The 16,871-nt window shown below is 39.7% G+C and overlaps 1 protein-coding gene across 2 annotated transcripts in view; it reads left to right on the forward strand.

Moving 5' to 3' along the window:
• The window catches only part of LONRF1 (LON peptidase N-terminal domain and ring finger 1), a 37,731-nt gene extending 30,089 nt beyond the window's left edge, over positions 1–7,642 (forward strand). The window contains exons 9-12 of one of the 2 annotated variants that reach the window (XM_030312251.1): positions 825–983; positions 1,094–1,256; positions 3,849–4,001; positions 6,312–7,642. In XM_030312251.1, coding sequence (XP_030168111.1) covers positions 825–983; positions 1,094–1,256; positions 3,849–4,001; positions 6,312–6,470 — 634 coding nt within the window. In that variant the 3' untranslated portion in view covers positions 6,471–7,642. The remainder of the gene's footprint in view (positions 1–824; positions 984–1,093; positions 1,257–3,848; positions 4,002–6,311) is intronic. The other variant, XM_030312253.1, reaches the window with a different exon arrangement.
• Positions 7,643–16,871: the final 9,229 nt, after the last annotated feature.

The raw sequence follows: 16,871 nt of genomic DNA on the forward strand, positions 1-16,871 counted from the left end.
GTGGCAAAGGTCATCTATAACCCAAAAGGAATCACCGTTGGCATTTCGGCATGTATCCTTCCAGATTTTAAGATGTGTAAATACATTTTCAACAAAAGTGGGATCTTTTTTTCCAAGTCAACGTGTGTATGTGCACACACACACATACATATATCTTCATTTTATGGTTATGTCAGTTTATTTTACTAGTCCCCTCTTCTAAGTTTTGGTTACTGTACACAATGTTACAGTGAGCTTTCCTTTCAAGTACTTGTACAAGTTTTTCTAGGAGTTTAAAGGATATGAACTTTTTAAAGGGTCGGCCAGATTCTTCTTCAGTTTGGTTGTACTGTTTGAAACTGCCCTCAGCCCTGCCAGTTTTTCCCATGCCCGTGCCAGAACTGGGCGGTACTGTTGTCCTCCTCCTTTCCTGCCAATCTGGCAGTGAAAAATATTCTATAATTTTAATTACCTAGAAAAAATGTTACTGAGTTATGTTTTTGATCGTGAATTTGAAAATATTTTAATGCACTAGGAATTTTAATGATTTGCCTTTTGTGGACTGTGGGAGCCCATTTTTTTCTTGTTATCTATAAGGAAGAGTATTTGATGGATAAAAGACTAACTGTTCTAAATATTTTAAACAGATTAATACAAAATACAAACAAAAGTTTGCATTAATACTAACTGTACTCCTGATTCATAAAGATACTTAGCTCTGTATGACAAGCTGGTATCTTAAATTCAGATTTAGTTTTATAAATAGATGCTGATGAGTGTTGCAAGCTTCAGTCATTTTTGTGGTACGTTCTGATGGATGATAATGAGACTTTTTTCCTCTTCAGCTTGACCAAGAATGTTCCAATATTTGTTTGCACTATGGCCTACCCTACTGTGCCTTGCCCTCTTCATGTATTTGAGCCAAGATACAGACTGATGATTCGAAGAAGTATACAAACTGGAACTAAACAGTTTGGGATGTGTGTTAGTGATACCCAGAATAGGTATGTTTTTGTACAGAAACATTTTTGTTTACGTTGGAACTTGCTTTGAATATTGAGAATTTGCATGCTTGTTACTTGAACTTTGATATTAATCAGAAGTTTTCTTTTAGTTTTGCAGATTATGGGTGTATGCTACAAATTCGGAATGTACATTTCTTACCTGACGGGAGGTCTGTGGTTGACACAGTTGGAGGAAAGCGGTTTAGGGTCTTAAAGAGAGGAATGAAAGATGGATATTGCACTGCAGACATTGAATATCTGGAAGATGTTAAGGTATTAAATGCTTCTTGAGCACACCTCGGGGTCCTTGGCATTGCACAGGCTGATAGTCTAGGCGCATACAACAGTTCTTTGTCCCAGAGACTCTGGTCGATACTTACACAAGTTAGCTCCCAGTTAGCTTTTGCTTATCTTGCTCTTACTCACGGTGTGTCAACTTGGAAGAGTCCAGAGCACAGATCCTCTTCATTTCTGCAGGCTCCCCAACCAACGTGGTGCCTAGAGTGTACGTGGGCATGGTGGGCACTTAACACCAGCGATGGATTGAATTGAACTTAGAACCCATCTAGGTTATGAAAGCTGCTAATCCCTGCCCTTTTTAATCGAATCTATTAGTAGGCAAACACATGAAAGCCTTTAAAAACTGTTCTGTATGTATCTGACATAGCCTTAATGACAACATGGACACAGTGAGAGGAGAGGTGTTCAAACTCTAGGGCATCACAGAGAAAGTACTGTCACTAGCCTCACTGGTGAGATCTTTCCTGGAGTGCCTTATTGTGATAACCTTCTTGCAAAGGGTTAATGTGGGCCTTTTGATGATTCCAGTAAGTCACCATCTGCAGTTAGTTTAGGTACCAAAAAAATGATTTGTGATGCTATGAGTATCAGATGAAAGGCAGTTTCTTTTGGAAAGGCATGATAAAACCATTGATCATATGATCTCCCTGTTCATTGATTTGGGCCCTTCATTTTAATCGTTTATTGAATGCTGGCATTACAAACATTAGCTCTTTGAATTTTCAGAACTCTGAGATCCTTAGATGAGGAAAGTCAGATCCAAAAGTGGTAATAAATATACCTTAGATCCCCTAGGTAGAGTCATAGAAATGATTTAAAGCTAGCTCTCTGGCCCCAAGTGCTGTGCTTCATCATTATGCCATATTGCCTCTCTGATCAACTTGATTGGGCTGATATTTCCTGTCCTGTCTTATGATTAAGATGCTATGGGGAGACTTGTTTGTGCAGTAGGCCAAAAGTGTTGTGGAAGTTGAAATTTTGAGCTGATTGATAGTTTCTGTGCCTTAGGCATGCTTAGTTAATGGAATCATTTGCTAAAGGCAATATTCTTTGTAAGTTTACATCTTCACATTTGGATTTGATGACACAATCCCTTGAGTATATGGCCAACCATATGCCTAGATAGAAATATAGGACAATAGAATAGCATCTTGAAAGCATTATGAGTTTGGTGTTTAGAAACTGTTTGCTGTCTTTGCAGTCTTAGGAATGTCTAATAATTTTTCCTCATCTTAATGTCTCATCTTTGTAATGATTTCTTGTCCCTTCCTTCTGGAAAAGCTTCTCAAATTTTCTTTATAAGCAGTCTTTTTTTCCCTTAAAGTTCTGCCTGCTTTTTAGCCAGCTCCTTTTTCCACGTCAGACACTTGTCATTTGTGTCGTTCCTTGTTTTCTACAGCCCATGGTTTGTTTCCTTGAATTCTGTAAGGGTGCAACGTAGAGGTTTTCTTTAATAGTTTTAACAAGTCACAAGTTTATTTCCAGCTCATGTCAAGACCAACGTGTGTTAGCAGGGGACTGAATCTCGTATAGTCATTGCAAGAGCAGAAGTCTTCAACTGGCTCCTCTACCTTTTCATTAACCCAATTTACCAGTTTAATCATAGCTAAGTATTTAGCTCAGTGGTATTAAGTACATTCACAGTATTGTGCAAAAGGCAGGTGCTTTTTAGTTTTTTCATCTCACATCTTTCAGAAATAAAAAGTATGTGTTCAGAGTCCCTTTTATAGTGAGTCATTCTTGAAGTATGAAAGGCTGAGTCAGGCCTGGTATTTGTTCAGATGAGTTAATGTATGTGAACCAGAGCCCTCCCCGGCACATAGTGAGTGGGCCAGAAGAGCGTGCTACAGAAATCAATAGAAGATGGAGGAGTTAATGCTCTATTTCATCTCCTGTGTCCTGTGAGACTACTACTTCTGGATCTGAGGCTGCAAAGCTGATGCATTAAATTTTATGTTGGTAGTTTGGTGATCTGAAGGGTGCAAGGAGGAATGATGGAGGGAGCCACAGCCTTGCCTTTATAGAACTTCCTCCTTGCATAATTTCTTCTCTTGTCTTTTGATATACTGGTTTTCTATGCTAAGATTCTTGTTGTGTTTTGACTCAGTTCCCTGGTAAAAGGTGTACTTATGCTTATTGTCCCTCCTGTTACCTGCTTTCTGCCATGTTCTCTCTGCCTGAAACCTCTCCCAGTCTTCCCTCTTATGGTAGTGACGATATTCCTTTCTTGTCCCACTGCTTTCAAAAACCATCAATGCAGAGAGACAAAAAGGAATTCCCAACTCACTGTCAGTTGTACCCCTCCCAGCTGGAGGCCGGCAGTAGGGTTCCGCGGTATTGCATTGCTTTGGTGACGAGGCCAGGTGGCGGTCACACCTTGGTGTCTCTTTAGTCTGGCCATTGGCGCTTTGTGAGGCAGAAGCACAGGATGTGTATTGCGTAAGAATACTCTGATCCAGCACTGAAATTGGGGTTGCCTCTTTTACATTTTTATTTTTGCATTTCTGTTGGGTTAGTGATCTGGACCAGGGGGACTAGATGCAAGTCTCACTGTTTTGTTTCTAGGTTGAGAATGACGAGGAGATCAAGAATCTCAGACAGCTTCATGACTTGGTATACTCACAAGCCTGCAGCTGGTTCCAGAATTTAAGAGACAGATTTCGAAGCCAAATTCTTCAGCACTTTGGCTCAATGCCCGGGAGGGAGGAAAACCTTCAGGTATGATGGCTTTGATGTTGTTTCCAAAAGTCTCTTTTTTTTTTAGCAATGGGTTTTTAAGTTTTTTTGTTTTCCTTTTTGCACAGCCTTTCCATCGTCCCCACTGTCTTTACAGTGATGACTGTATTTCCAGAGCAGTGCTGTCTGCTGCTATCTGTAGGGGAAGGGGATGGACAGAGCTGGGAGCTGAGGGGTCCATAGCTGTGACTGCACAGAAGGAGAAAGCCCTTCACTGAGGATTTGCTCAAAGGCGGGATAAGGAAATTAACAATGGGACATTACACTAAATTATTGGGAGATCTTTTTTTCACCTCTCCTTTTCTCTCCAGCTTTTTCCCTTGTGTCTCTTCATGTTTAATGCTTCACTCCTCATGAAATTATTGTTCTGATGGTCTTGTTCAAGTGCTTAGGGGTGACGCTTAACTTTCTGTGCAAGGAGATCGGTGTGGTAGGCACTGTAAGACGCACAGAAAGACGACTCTGGAAAATCTGATAGACTGATCAAAGCGCTAACTTTTAGACAAGCATTTTGAATAAAATGGTTATGGTCAGAAGGTAGATTACATAATGGAATGGCTATAAATATACGGAGATGGAGAGAAAACAGCCCACTGTGATGGACACTGCCTCTCATTCTGGTTTTCAAAGGTTGGCCTCAGTCTGTCTGAATCCCAATTGAGTCCTTCACCTGAACTTGAAATTATAACATCAGATCATCTCTAAACTGAGCACTCATTCGGTGTCGTACATATTATCAGTGGCTCATGTTTGTTTTATTCTGGCTTCCTAAATCTGATTAAACTTGATAGAAATAGCCTTTGCCAAGCATAAAATTGATTAAGTACATCTTAAATGTAAAAACTTTCACCACTCTTGCCTCTTATGATTCAGCCCTCTACCACTGCTTTGTTGGTAGTATTGTGAGTCAGGACTTGGTCAGTGAAACAAAAGCAGCCACTCTTGCATAATCCAGGCACGGAGGGTGTGCTGTGGGATGGAGGGCTGACACAGCTGTCTGCAGAGCTGGAGGAGTGAGGATGAGGGTCATCACGGAAGGAGGATGGGGTACCTGACCCAGGGGAGCACTGTGCTTTTCAAGAACTTGCAGGGAAAATTTCGTATTTCTTAGGAGTACGAGGGAGGTACCCACCAGTATCTCTCAGTCTGGAGCAGTGTAGCAGGTGGTTAAGGATTCTCTGGAAGGCTCCTGCAAATCTGCCGACACTTGGCAACAGTCTCCAGTGAACAATGGCTTCTTCTCTTCCAGCGTCCACATTTCACGGGATTATGCCTCTCCTAGGCCAAGTCTAACCCAGAACCATGTGAGGGAGAGGATTCTGGGAAATGTTTCTGACCTCTCTGAAATGCAAGAAGGATGGCATAGTGATGCTGAGTGGACAACAGATAGTACACAACTACAGAAATCTAGTGTGATTCTAGAGGGAGCTTACTGAGATCAGGAGCTCCTTTTGTCATTCTGAAACTTCAGGTTTCAGGTTCAATAAAAACCAATTCGGTGTGCAACAGAGATGGCTTAAAAATTCTTTTGTATAAATTCCAAGTTCTTTCAATGGCCACTAGTCAGCCTTTGCAACATCAGAAGGACTTCTTTGCTGGAAATGTTTATTTTTCAAACAAAACTAGAGGCTGAGACCTCTTCTCATGTCTTGCCTAGGATCTTACGTCTTGCCATGGTTCCTTGGAGACATTTTTAAATATTAATTAACTTAATGCTTTAAATATGTGTTTTCAGAAAGTTGTTCTGAATTAGGGCAGTTTTGCCCCCCTGGCATATTTGGCAGTGTCTTGTTCTTTGACAGTTGGGAGATGCATCATTTCCTATACTTTTAGCAAGTCTTTTCTAACTTTTTTCCCTTGCTGCTTCAATTTATTTGTGGCTCTATCAATGTTTCACTCCTCATGAAATTGAAGATATTTTGCACTGTCACAACTGGGAGGTGCCATTGGCATCTTATTGGATAGAGGTCAGAGATACTGCTCAACATGCTTCAGGAGCACAGGACAGTTCCCGCATCGAAGAATTATCCAGCCCCAAATGTGAGCAGCCTGAAGTCGAGAAACCCTGCATTCAGGCAGTGCAGGGGACAGAGTGTTAGTCATGGAAGTCAGGTCTGGATTTCAGTCTTGGACAATTCACATTTCTGGTCTTTAGTTTCCCCATTTTATAGGGACATAATAGCCTTCCTTCCACGATCGCTAAGAGTTTGAGATAGGATCGGATATATGAGCACTGTTTTTGTTACATAGACGTATATTGTATTAATACTGTAAACTGTTGTTTATTTTTAGGCGACCCCTAATGGGCCCGCGTGGTGTTGGTGGCTTCTTGCAGTTCTTCCCGTAGATCCCCGATACCAGCTATCGGTTTTGTCAATGAAGTCTTTGAAAGAACGGTTGACAAAGATACAGCATATACTGACCTATTTTTCTAGAGACCAATCTAAGTAACTAACTGCTTGGATCTTCCTTTAAAGTTACCCTAATCTGGCTGTGTTGACAGCCAGATTGTCTGCTGCCTTTTGCACATCCAGTGCTGGTTTGAGAAATGTAACGAAACTTTTTTTTTCCTTCAACCTCCTGAATCATGTGGTTCTGCAAATGATTACCTTCAACTAGGACTTAGACCACTAAGAACTTGCACAGAAAAACACGCACTGAATGTGTGTTAAACCTCTACATTGTGATGAAGTTGCACTATGTACCATATTCTAAAACGAAATGAGAACTGTGTGTATGTGGGGTGTGTGTGTGTGTGTGCGCGCGCGTGCATTTTCTCTGGCTTTAAAATTTTAAAAGAAAAAAAAAAGCCATAGAGAGCAGAACTTGCTGAGGGTTTTTATTGCCCAAGTTTACAACAATAGCGATACAAGTTTTTGCAAGTTGAATTTGCCTCAGATTTATCTGTCCTAATGCTTATATTTGCACAAGTATGTAAACTATGGTATTGAGTATCACTCTTTGTTGGAAATACTGCTCTTGCTGAACTGTCTTGACCATTGACTATGACACAGTTTCTTATTTATGTAAATACTTGCATCCTAGCGGCCAACAGGCTTTGGATGCAGAACCTAGAGCCAGTTTTCAGGAACAATTGCAAACCTGCCATGGTACTGTGCATCTATTCATAAAACACTTAAAACTGTGAAAATATGGTTTACATTTAATTGTACATAAAGGTAAATGGAGAACTCAATTCAGTACCAGTTAGTTTGTGCATTTTAGGGGGCTTTTCACATCAACTGCCCATCAATATAATTTATAGTTTGACATGATGTGTTTAAAAAAAAAATATTACATAGTATAAACCCATTAAGGATCTGGGGGAAGAGAAGAAGCTTAATGTAGAAGTAAGCTTTTAAAGTATGTTTTATTTTTTAATTCTAGTCTTGGTGCAGATGTTAGTTATGCCTTATTCATATCACAATTAGATCACCATGCTGTGACATGGTTTATATTCATGCTGCCCTAGATACTTTTGTAATTATTTGTTGCAAACTTGTGACTGTCCCGATTAACTTTCTTTTATGTAAGTACTTTGTAAAAGTTTCTTAAACTTTTGCTTTTGCTTATTTAATTTTGAATAAAAGCTAAATTCATAATAATTTTTTTCTTAAATTTTAGGTCAGTATGAAAGATGAGTTTTGCTTACTGTTTACTTTTTTTTCTTGGCAGTATCTTAAGGAGACTTTGGGCCCTAGAACAATCCTTGAAAGTACTATTGTTCAACATTTAGAAAAAAGCCATGTCCCTTTAGGAGAAAGGATAAAGAGGACATTTTTCATGTTACCCTTATTTGACACCATTAAACAGAACTGACCAGTTCAGGCCCCCATTTCCCAGCTAGGATTTTCCAGATATAAAGAAATCATTTTTTAATAGTGAATCTTTTTATAAAAATATAATAAGAAATGACTACCTGGAAGACCACCCTTTGCCCCCACAATTACACTATTGAAAAATCTCCAGAAAACGTGGTCTCGAGAGTGGGCCATTCCCCCCAAAGTTACCTTACCCATAGTCCTGCTGAAGTGTTCGACATTCTTATAACCAACTATTAAATGCCTGTTAAGTAGTGTTTGGGTAGTAGCATACATGCAAAGTTTACCTATAGTTCTCAGAGCATGTATGAGAAGGAAGTAGGATTTACCTGGTGCCCAATCTACATCTGTGGTATGCGCGTGCACCCACAAATGGGCATCAAATGATCTCTCTCTGTAGAGAGGATACATATGCTACTAATGGGAATTCATGACTTTTATCATTTGACCCTAATTTTGTGATGAATGTTCTGTTATTCTGTGTATAGATTTTCACATCTCCGAATAATTTTTTCCAGCTGCACCTTACATACCATGTAACTAGAAAGATACGTATCTGACAGAGTCTTACCCTTATCACTTTAAGTGACTAAGTTCTCAGCATTTCAAGCCAGAGTCAAAGTAGCCAGTTGTTGCTTTTCTCATCTTAATACACCTGTCTCTACATGTCCGGATCTTCCTGTTAGAGGTCCAGTTCTGATGCCTTCACTCAGCTAGAACTCCGAACTCCACAGCTTCCTTGTACTTTGCACTTACAGGAGATAAGTGGCACTTACTTTGTACTTTGGCACTTACAGGAGATAAATGAATCATGCATGAGCCAACCCTCTTGTGAATATTATGACTGGTGTCTAGCACTTTCGACAGATTTAATAGGGTGACCACTGAACACAACCGAAATAAATGCCAATTAAGAAGGGAGACTGGATAAAGATGGTTAGACTGAGAAATAACCTTTGCCTTCTCTTCCTTCCACAAATCCAACAAAAATGACAGTGAAGTGAATGAAGTCTAATGACATTGTGAAGACAAAAACCCACCCATTGACAAATGCTTATGAGGAATTTTCTGAGATCTGTGTCAAATCCTGTTCCCCTAAGACTGAGGAGACCACAGCTTTGCAGAAGTGGAGGAATATACCCCACGCTAGGGGAAGGTCTTGGAAAACCCCAGAGGATTTCTTGGGGAGACTATACCTGACCTAGGTGGATCATCTGGCTTCTTCCCTACTTGGGCCAAGCAGCAGGCAGAAACAGCAATTGTTCTCAGACCAAATCACAGAATGTGGACATTGGGCCAGAGAAGACCCTGAACCATTAGCTACAGATGCCCAATAGGATGGAGAACCCTCAAAGGACCACAAACTACTGACCTACCTCATGCGGCAGTGTGTTCCAGGGTTCTCCCACAATCAACAGAGGCAGACTACCTGTGATTGAAACAGCAACCCCAAAAGAATGAACAGGGATCCCAAATGACAAAGAGAAGTAGACAACCAAATCCTAGAAATTTGAGGAGAAACGAAACGAGACAAACCTCAGTATCCTTAGAATTGAGGATGTGCAATCCCAAAAAAGATCTAGAGATCTAAAAAATGTCCCAGTCTCTGGTACCACAAGCAGTCAATACAAGTTTGTCAGATTGGTGAATGAGTCATAAGAATAAGTAGATGAAATAAATAGAAGAATGAATGCCAAGAATGAGTTAATAAGGTAGAAGGTTGAATTACGGCCCTTTCCAGAACACAGTGAGAGACCAGTTAAGCCAAAGTATGAGAGAAAAATTGAGACATGGAAGGTATATTCAAAATTTTGACATCTATCTAATAGAAGTTTCTTTTTTTTTATTATTATTTTTTTAATGTTTATTCATTTTTGAGACAGAGACAGAGCATGACTGGGGGAAGGTCAGAGAGAGAGGGAGACACAGAATCTGAAACAGGCTCCAGGCTCTGAGCTGTCAGCACAGAGCCCGACGCGGGGCTCGAACCCACGGACCGTGAGACCATGACCTGAGCCGAAGTCAGACGCCCAACCGACTGAGCCACCCAGGCGCCCCTCTAATAGAAGTTTCTTACGGAAAGTGGAAAAGAATATCATTGTCTCCAACCTGAAGACAATAACCTACTTGCTTTCCCAGGGACCAAATTCATCCATTTAAAGGGAAACAAGGCAAACTTAGAGGACAAACACAGGTAGAGGACAAACAACAGTAATAACTCAGCTGTCTGGCATTGATCTACAACACAAGGAATGGTCCCATGATACGAGTTTGATATGATTTTTCTTCATAAACCAATGTTTAAATGCCAACATTTTAAAAATGTTAAACATTTCTTATAGATAAAACATTTATAATTCAACTTAATAAATGAGCTCTTTTCCCGACCTGCCTCCAAATAGCTTTTGGCTGTTCACCAAAATTAAATATATCCTTAAAGATTGGGGGGGGGGTCACAATTTAGGGTACAGAAAAGAATATAGGCTTACTTTCAAAATGTAAGAGTTAAGCCACAGGGGGGAAAAAACAAGCAGGCAGTCTCCTTGTACAGATGAGAAAACGGGAAAGACTGATTTGTCAAAGGATTTACACTGCTAATGTGTGGTGAAACTGCCATGTCAAGTTACAGAAAACAGATCTAAGAAGGTCACTGTGTAAAGAAGAGAAGAGTCTGGAAATGAGTCACTTTCTGACATAGCAGACTTTACATGTGGCAGGGAGTGCATTTTACACCTCTGGAATTAGAATAGTTCTTAAGCACCTCCCCGAGATCTTGAGATGGCCAAACCAGGTTTAGCCATGTGCTTTGTGGCTAACAAATGGCTAACAATCTTTTTAGTAAGTTATGTTGCAATGTATGTATCAAGGATTATTAAAACGGTCATTCTTTGAACGAATCTTATGTTAGAGGAAGTAACTTCATAATTCAAGAAAATAGAATCCACATGAATGAGGATATTCTTTTAATGCCTCTAGAACAGCAAAAACTCAAAAACCGGTGCCTATGACTGGCAACAAATGGACTGTGTGAAAATGTACAATTCAACAAAAGTATAAATTATACCACCATTACCATGTATATTAAGAAGTAGAAGATATTATGTAAAAATGAAATCAGTAAGATCAGCAGGTAATATATTTTTCTTTGGAAATCCTTGATGTCCTTCTTGTAGGGATGGCCAGCCATCTAGTTCAACCCACAACTACATTACTCTTGGGTTTTACTATTTGAGATTGTGACCACGTGAACCTTTATGAACATCATGATTATACTCATCAACTTTTGTTTCAAGTACACGAAAGTTTGAAGGCCTGAAACTAGAAACAGTAATAGTAGTAAAGAATGATTATATAGGCATGCACCTTTTAAAAAAAACTCAGGGTACTTGGCATTGTTCTTTCACTGTTCAGTATTAGGAAATACAAAGAGAAGTAAATGTGGAAAACTATTTTAGTAGTAAAACTGTTAAGCCATGGTAGCCAGAGGACTTCCAGGGAAGATGGTGGAGTAGGAGGATGTTAAAGTCACTTTGTCCCATGAATATACCTAGACAACACCCAATCAGGGCAAATAATCCAGAAAATGACCCAAAGGCTGGCAGAACAAACTCCAAAGCTCAACATGAAGATGCCACATTGGAAGCAGTAGTAAGGGCAGAGACCAGGTCGGGAAACAAGCTGACCTGTGAGACTGTCCACAGGAGGGAGGGCCACTGCAAGCACAGGAAAGGGAGCAGCACAGACCCCACACCAAGCACCCTAGGCATGGGGGACCCACACTGGGAGGAGGAATCCCCCTAACACTGGTCTTTGAAAACCAGAGGGGCCTAACATGACAAGTTCGTAAGATCAGTGAGGTGACACCTGGAAAGTTAAAAATCAGTGGGCTCTACTTTGGGAGGGCAGGAGTACAACAGGAAACTGAGTCCCCAGCCTTAAAGAGACAGCACAGCACATATCCACACCGAGATACAACCTGGAAGCAGCAGTTTGAAAGAAGACTGGTATATACAGGAAGAAGGTTGATTTACTCATCTCAGAACACACACTCTAGGGGCAGGGATCTTTAAGAGACTTCTCCAAGAACAAAAGAGCTGGAGGGTACCCTTTCCTTCCCCTGCCCCCCAGCCTAGACAGACACCTGCTGAAACCTGTGCAGCTCCAACACTCTCCACCTAGTTTGCTCACAGTGAAACCAGCCCCCATGTTCTCCTACAGACCCACCTCCTCTAACCCACCCTCAGCAGACCACCCAAAATGGTGCCATAAGCCTGGCAGTGTGCAAATGGCCCAACAGGACCAAAACCACTCCAAAGTGACTGGAGTCACGTGGAGAGAGGAAAATAACCACAAATCAGTTTGACATTGGTCAAATGGGTTGGGGGCAGACATCTGGTTTGACTGCAGGCCCCACCCACCCAAAGCCTCGGGGTACAACACAGGGAGAGCGCTCTGCAGTTTAGTGCTGCCACAGCTCTGGCAAACATCTGTTCTGACTCAAATTAAGCCCAGGGCAGCCCAATACTGGCACATGAACAACACAGGCATCAAACCCTGCCCACTACAGACAAAGCCATTGCAGACGACTGAAGTCAAATGCAGCTCAGGCACAACAGTAGGGCACATGCAACACACACAGACACCCAAGAAGCACCAAGTTCTAGCAAACGGGACACGGCACTGCAGGCCACCGTTTGCAAGAGCATGGCACATAGCAGACTTTCTTAAAACGCAGAGACACACAGACAAAATGAGTAGACAGAAGATGATGTCCCGAAATAAAGAACAGGGCAAAATCACAAGACCTGAAATGGAGATAATATGACTGATAGAGAATTTAAACTAATAGTCATAAAGATAACTCACTGAACTTGAGGAAAGAGTGGAAGACCTCAGTGAGACCCTCAACAAAGAGACAAAACAAAAAAGAACCAATCAGAGATGAATAACTCAATAATTGAAATTAAAAATACACTAGACAAAAAAAAAAAAATACTAGAGGAAGCAGAACAGATCAGCGACCTGGAGAATCAAGTAATGGGGAGCAATCAAACTGAACAGGAGAAGAAAAAATTTTTAATTAAAAAAAAAATGACAGGAGTGTCTGGGTGGCTCAGTCAGTTGAGTGTTCAACTCTTGATTTTGGCTCAGGTCATGATCCCAGGGTCATGGAATCAAGCCCCATGTCAGGTTCCATGGAGCCTAAGTCTCACTCTCCCTTTGCCCCTCTCCCCCACTCACACTCTATAAAAATAAAAAAATAAAATTAAATAAAAAATGAAAGAAGATTCTCTTTCTCCCTCTTCCTCTGCCCCTCCCCTGCTAGGGTGTCTAGGGTGTGTGAGTGCTCTCTCAAAAAACAAACAAAAAGAAGAGAATAGAATAAGGGAACTCAGTGACTCATCAAGCTTAAAAGCATTCGCATTGTAGGGATCCCAGAAGGAGAAGACAGAGTAAAAAGGGGGCAGAAAATTTATTTGAAAAAATAATAGCTGAAAACTTCCCTAATCTGGGGAAGGAAATAGATTTATGGATCCAGAAAGCACAGAAAGCCCCAATAAAATCAAAGAGGTCACACCAAGACACATAGTAATTAAAATGGTAAAAAGTTGTGATAAAGACAGAATTGTAAAAGAATTTTAAAAGAAAACTATTACAAAGAAGGGAAACCCCATAAAGTTATCAGTGGCTTTTTCAGTAGAAACTACAAGCCAGAAGGGAGTGGTATATTCAAAGTACTAAAAGAGAAAAACCTGCAACAAAGAATAGTCCATCCAGCAGGGCTATCATTCAGAATAGAAAGATAAAGAGTTTCCCAGGGGAGGGGGGAATAAAAGCCACAAAAAAACTTAAAGGAATTCATCACCACTAAACCAGCCTTACAAAAGAATATTAAAAGGCACTCTTTGAGTATAAAGGAAAATCAATAACCAAGAATAAGGAAAGTAGGAAACATGAAAACAATAAAAAGTATATTGATAAAAATCAAAGATTTCACAAAATAAAGGATGTGAAGTATGTCTCTATATATAAAATGGAGGAGTGGGAGGAAAGGAGTAAAGGTTTAGTGCTTCTAGAATGTGTTCAAACTTAAATGACCATTAACTTAACATAGACTGCTATATGCACGAGATGTTGTACAGAAACCTAATGATAACCATTAAAAAAGAAAATGGTAATAGGCATGCAAGAAAATTAAGAAAAGGAACAGAAGCATATCACTAAAGAAAGCCAACAAATATGAAAGAAAAAAAGAATAAAGGGACAGAGAAGAAAATAATCATAAAACAAGGAACAAAATGGCAGCAAGAGACCTATCAATAATTGCCTTGAATGTAAATGGACTAAATGTTCCATCGCAAGACACATGGTGATGGAATGGATAAAAAAGCAAAACTAATCTATATGCTGCCTACAAGAAACTCCTTTCAGACCTAAAGACACGTGCACATTGAAAGTGAAGGGTTGGAATAGCAGTTATCATGCAAACGGCAGTGAAAAGAAAGCCAAGGTAGCAATATTTATATGGGTCAAAATCTACCTTAACACAAAGACTGTAACAAGAAACAAAGAAGAACACTACATAATCATGAAGGGAACGATCCAAGAAGACAGAACTATTATAAATATTTGTGCACTCAAAATGGGAGCGTCTAAATACATAAAGCACCTATTAACAAAGTAATTGATAGTAATAAAATAGTAAAGCACTTTAATACCCCACCTACATCAATGGATAGATCCTCCAAACAGAAAAACGAGGTAACAGTGACTTCAAATGATACATTGGACCAGACATATCTAATAGATATATTCAGTACATTCCAGCCTCAAAGAGGGGAATACACATTCTTTGCAAGTGCACATGGGACATTCTCCACAAAACAAGTGTAAACAAATTCAGCAAGATTGAAGACATACCATGCATCTTTCCCTGACCACAATGATATAAGCAACTAGAACTAAACCACAAGAAAAAATTGAGTGAACACAACTACATGTAGGTTCAATACCATGCTACTCAACAATACATGGGTCAACCAAGAAATCAAAGAGCATTTCAAAAAATACTTGGAGACAAATGAAAATGAAAACACAATGGTCCAAAATTTGGGGGATGCAGCAAAAGTTATTCTAAGAGGGAAGTTGATAGTAATACAGGCCTGACTCAAAAGCAAGAAAAATCTCAATCAACCTAACCTTACACCTAAAGGAACTAGAAGAAGGATAACAAAACCCAAAGGCAGCAGAAGGAAGGAAATAATAAAGATTAGAGCAGAAATAAGTGAAATAGAAACAAAAAAAAAACAAAAAACAAAAAACAAAAAACCAATAGATCAAATTAATGAAGCCAGGAGCTGATTCATTAAAAGATAAACAGAACAGACACTTCTCTAAAGAAGACATCCAGATGGCCAACAGGCACATGAAAAGATGCCCAACATCACTCCTTATCAGGGAAATACAAATCAAAACCACACTCAGATATCACCTCACGCCAGTCAGAGTGGCCAAAATGAACAAATCAGGAGACTATAGATGCTGGAGAGGATGTGGAGAAATGGGAACCCTCTTGCACTGTTGGTGGGAATGCAAACTGGTGCAGCCGCTCTGGAAAACAGTGTGGAGGTTCCTCAGAAAATTAAAAATAGACCTACCCTATGACCCAGCAATAGCACTGCTAGGAATTTACCCAAGGGATACAGGAGTACTGATGCATAGGGGCACTTGTACCCCAATGTTCATAGCAGCACTCTCAACAATAGCCAAATTATGGAAAGAGCCGAAATGTCCATCAACTGATGAATGGATAAAGAAATTGTGGTTTATATACACAATGGAGTACTACATGGCAATGAGAAAGAACGAAATATGGCCCTTTGTAGCAACGTGGATGGAACTGGAGAGTGTGATGCTAAGTGAAATAAGCCATACAGAGAAAGACAGATACCATATGGTTTCACTCTTATGTGGATCCTGAGAAACTTAACAGAAACCCATGGGGGAGGGGAAGGAAAAAAAAAAAAAAAAGAGGTTAGAGTGGGAGAGAGCCAAAGCATAAGAGACTCTTAAAAACTGAGAACAAACTGAGGGTTGATGGGGGTGGGATGGAGGGGAGAGTGGGGGATGGGTATTGAGGAGGGCACCTTTTGGGATGAGCACTGGGTGTTGTATGGAAACCAATTTGACAATAAATTTCATATATTGAAAAAAAAATAAAGACATGAAAAAAAAAGAAAAGAAATTCAGTCAGAGAAAGACAGATACCATATGATTTCACTCATATGTGGAATTTAAGAAACAAAACAAATCAGCAAAGGGAAAAAGCAGAGAGAGGGGGAGAAATCAAGAAACAGATTCTTAATTATAGAGAACTGATGGTTACCAGAGGGGAGGTGGATGGGGGTATGGGCTAAATAGGTGATGGGGATTAAGGAGTGCACTTGTCATGATGAGCACTGAGTGATGTATGGAATTGTTGAATCACTATATTGTACACCTGAAACTAATATAACACTGTATGTTAACTAACTAGAATTAAAATAAAAAGTTAAGAAAATAAAAAAAATAAAAGAAACAAAATTGATAAGAGAAAGGATTTGAAATAATAAATCAAAGAGAAATAAGTACCAACACCACAGAAGGACAAAGAATTATAAGAGAATATTATGAAAAATTATATAATAAAATGGGCAATCTTGAAGAAATGGATAAATTCCTATAAACCTATAACCTCCCAAAACTGAAGCAGAAAGAAATAGGAAATATGAGCAGACCAATTACTGGCAATGAAATTAAATTAAAAAAACAAAGAAAAGTTCAGGACCACAAGGCTTCACAGGCAAATTCTGCCAGATATTTAATGAAGAGTTAATCCCTATTATATTCAAACTATTCCAAAAAAAAAAAAATAGAAGACAGAAAGCTTTCAAATTCATTTGAAGATGTCACAATTGTCCTCATACCAAAAGCAAATGAAGATACTACAAAAAAAAGGAAAACTACAGGCCAATATCTCTGATGAACATGG

Source organism: Lynx canadensis, chromosome B1, assembly GCF_007474595.2.
Source record: "Lynx canadensis isolate LIC74 chromosome B1, mLynCan4.pri.v2, whole genome shotgun sequence".
Taxonomy (NCBI): domain Eukaryota; kingdom Metazoa; phylum Chordata; class Mammalia; order Carnivora; family Felidae; genus Lynx; species Lynx canadensis.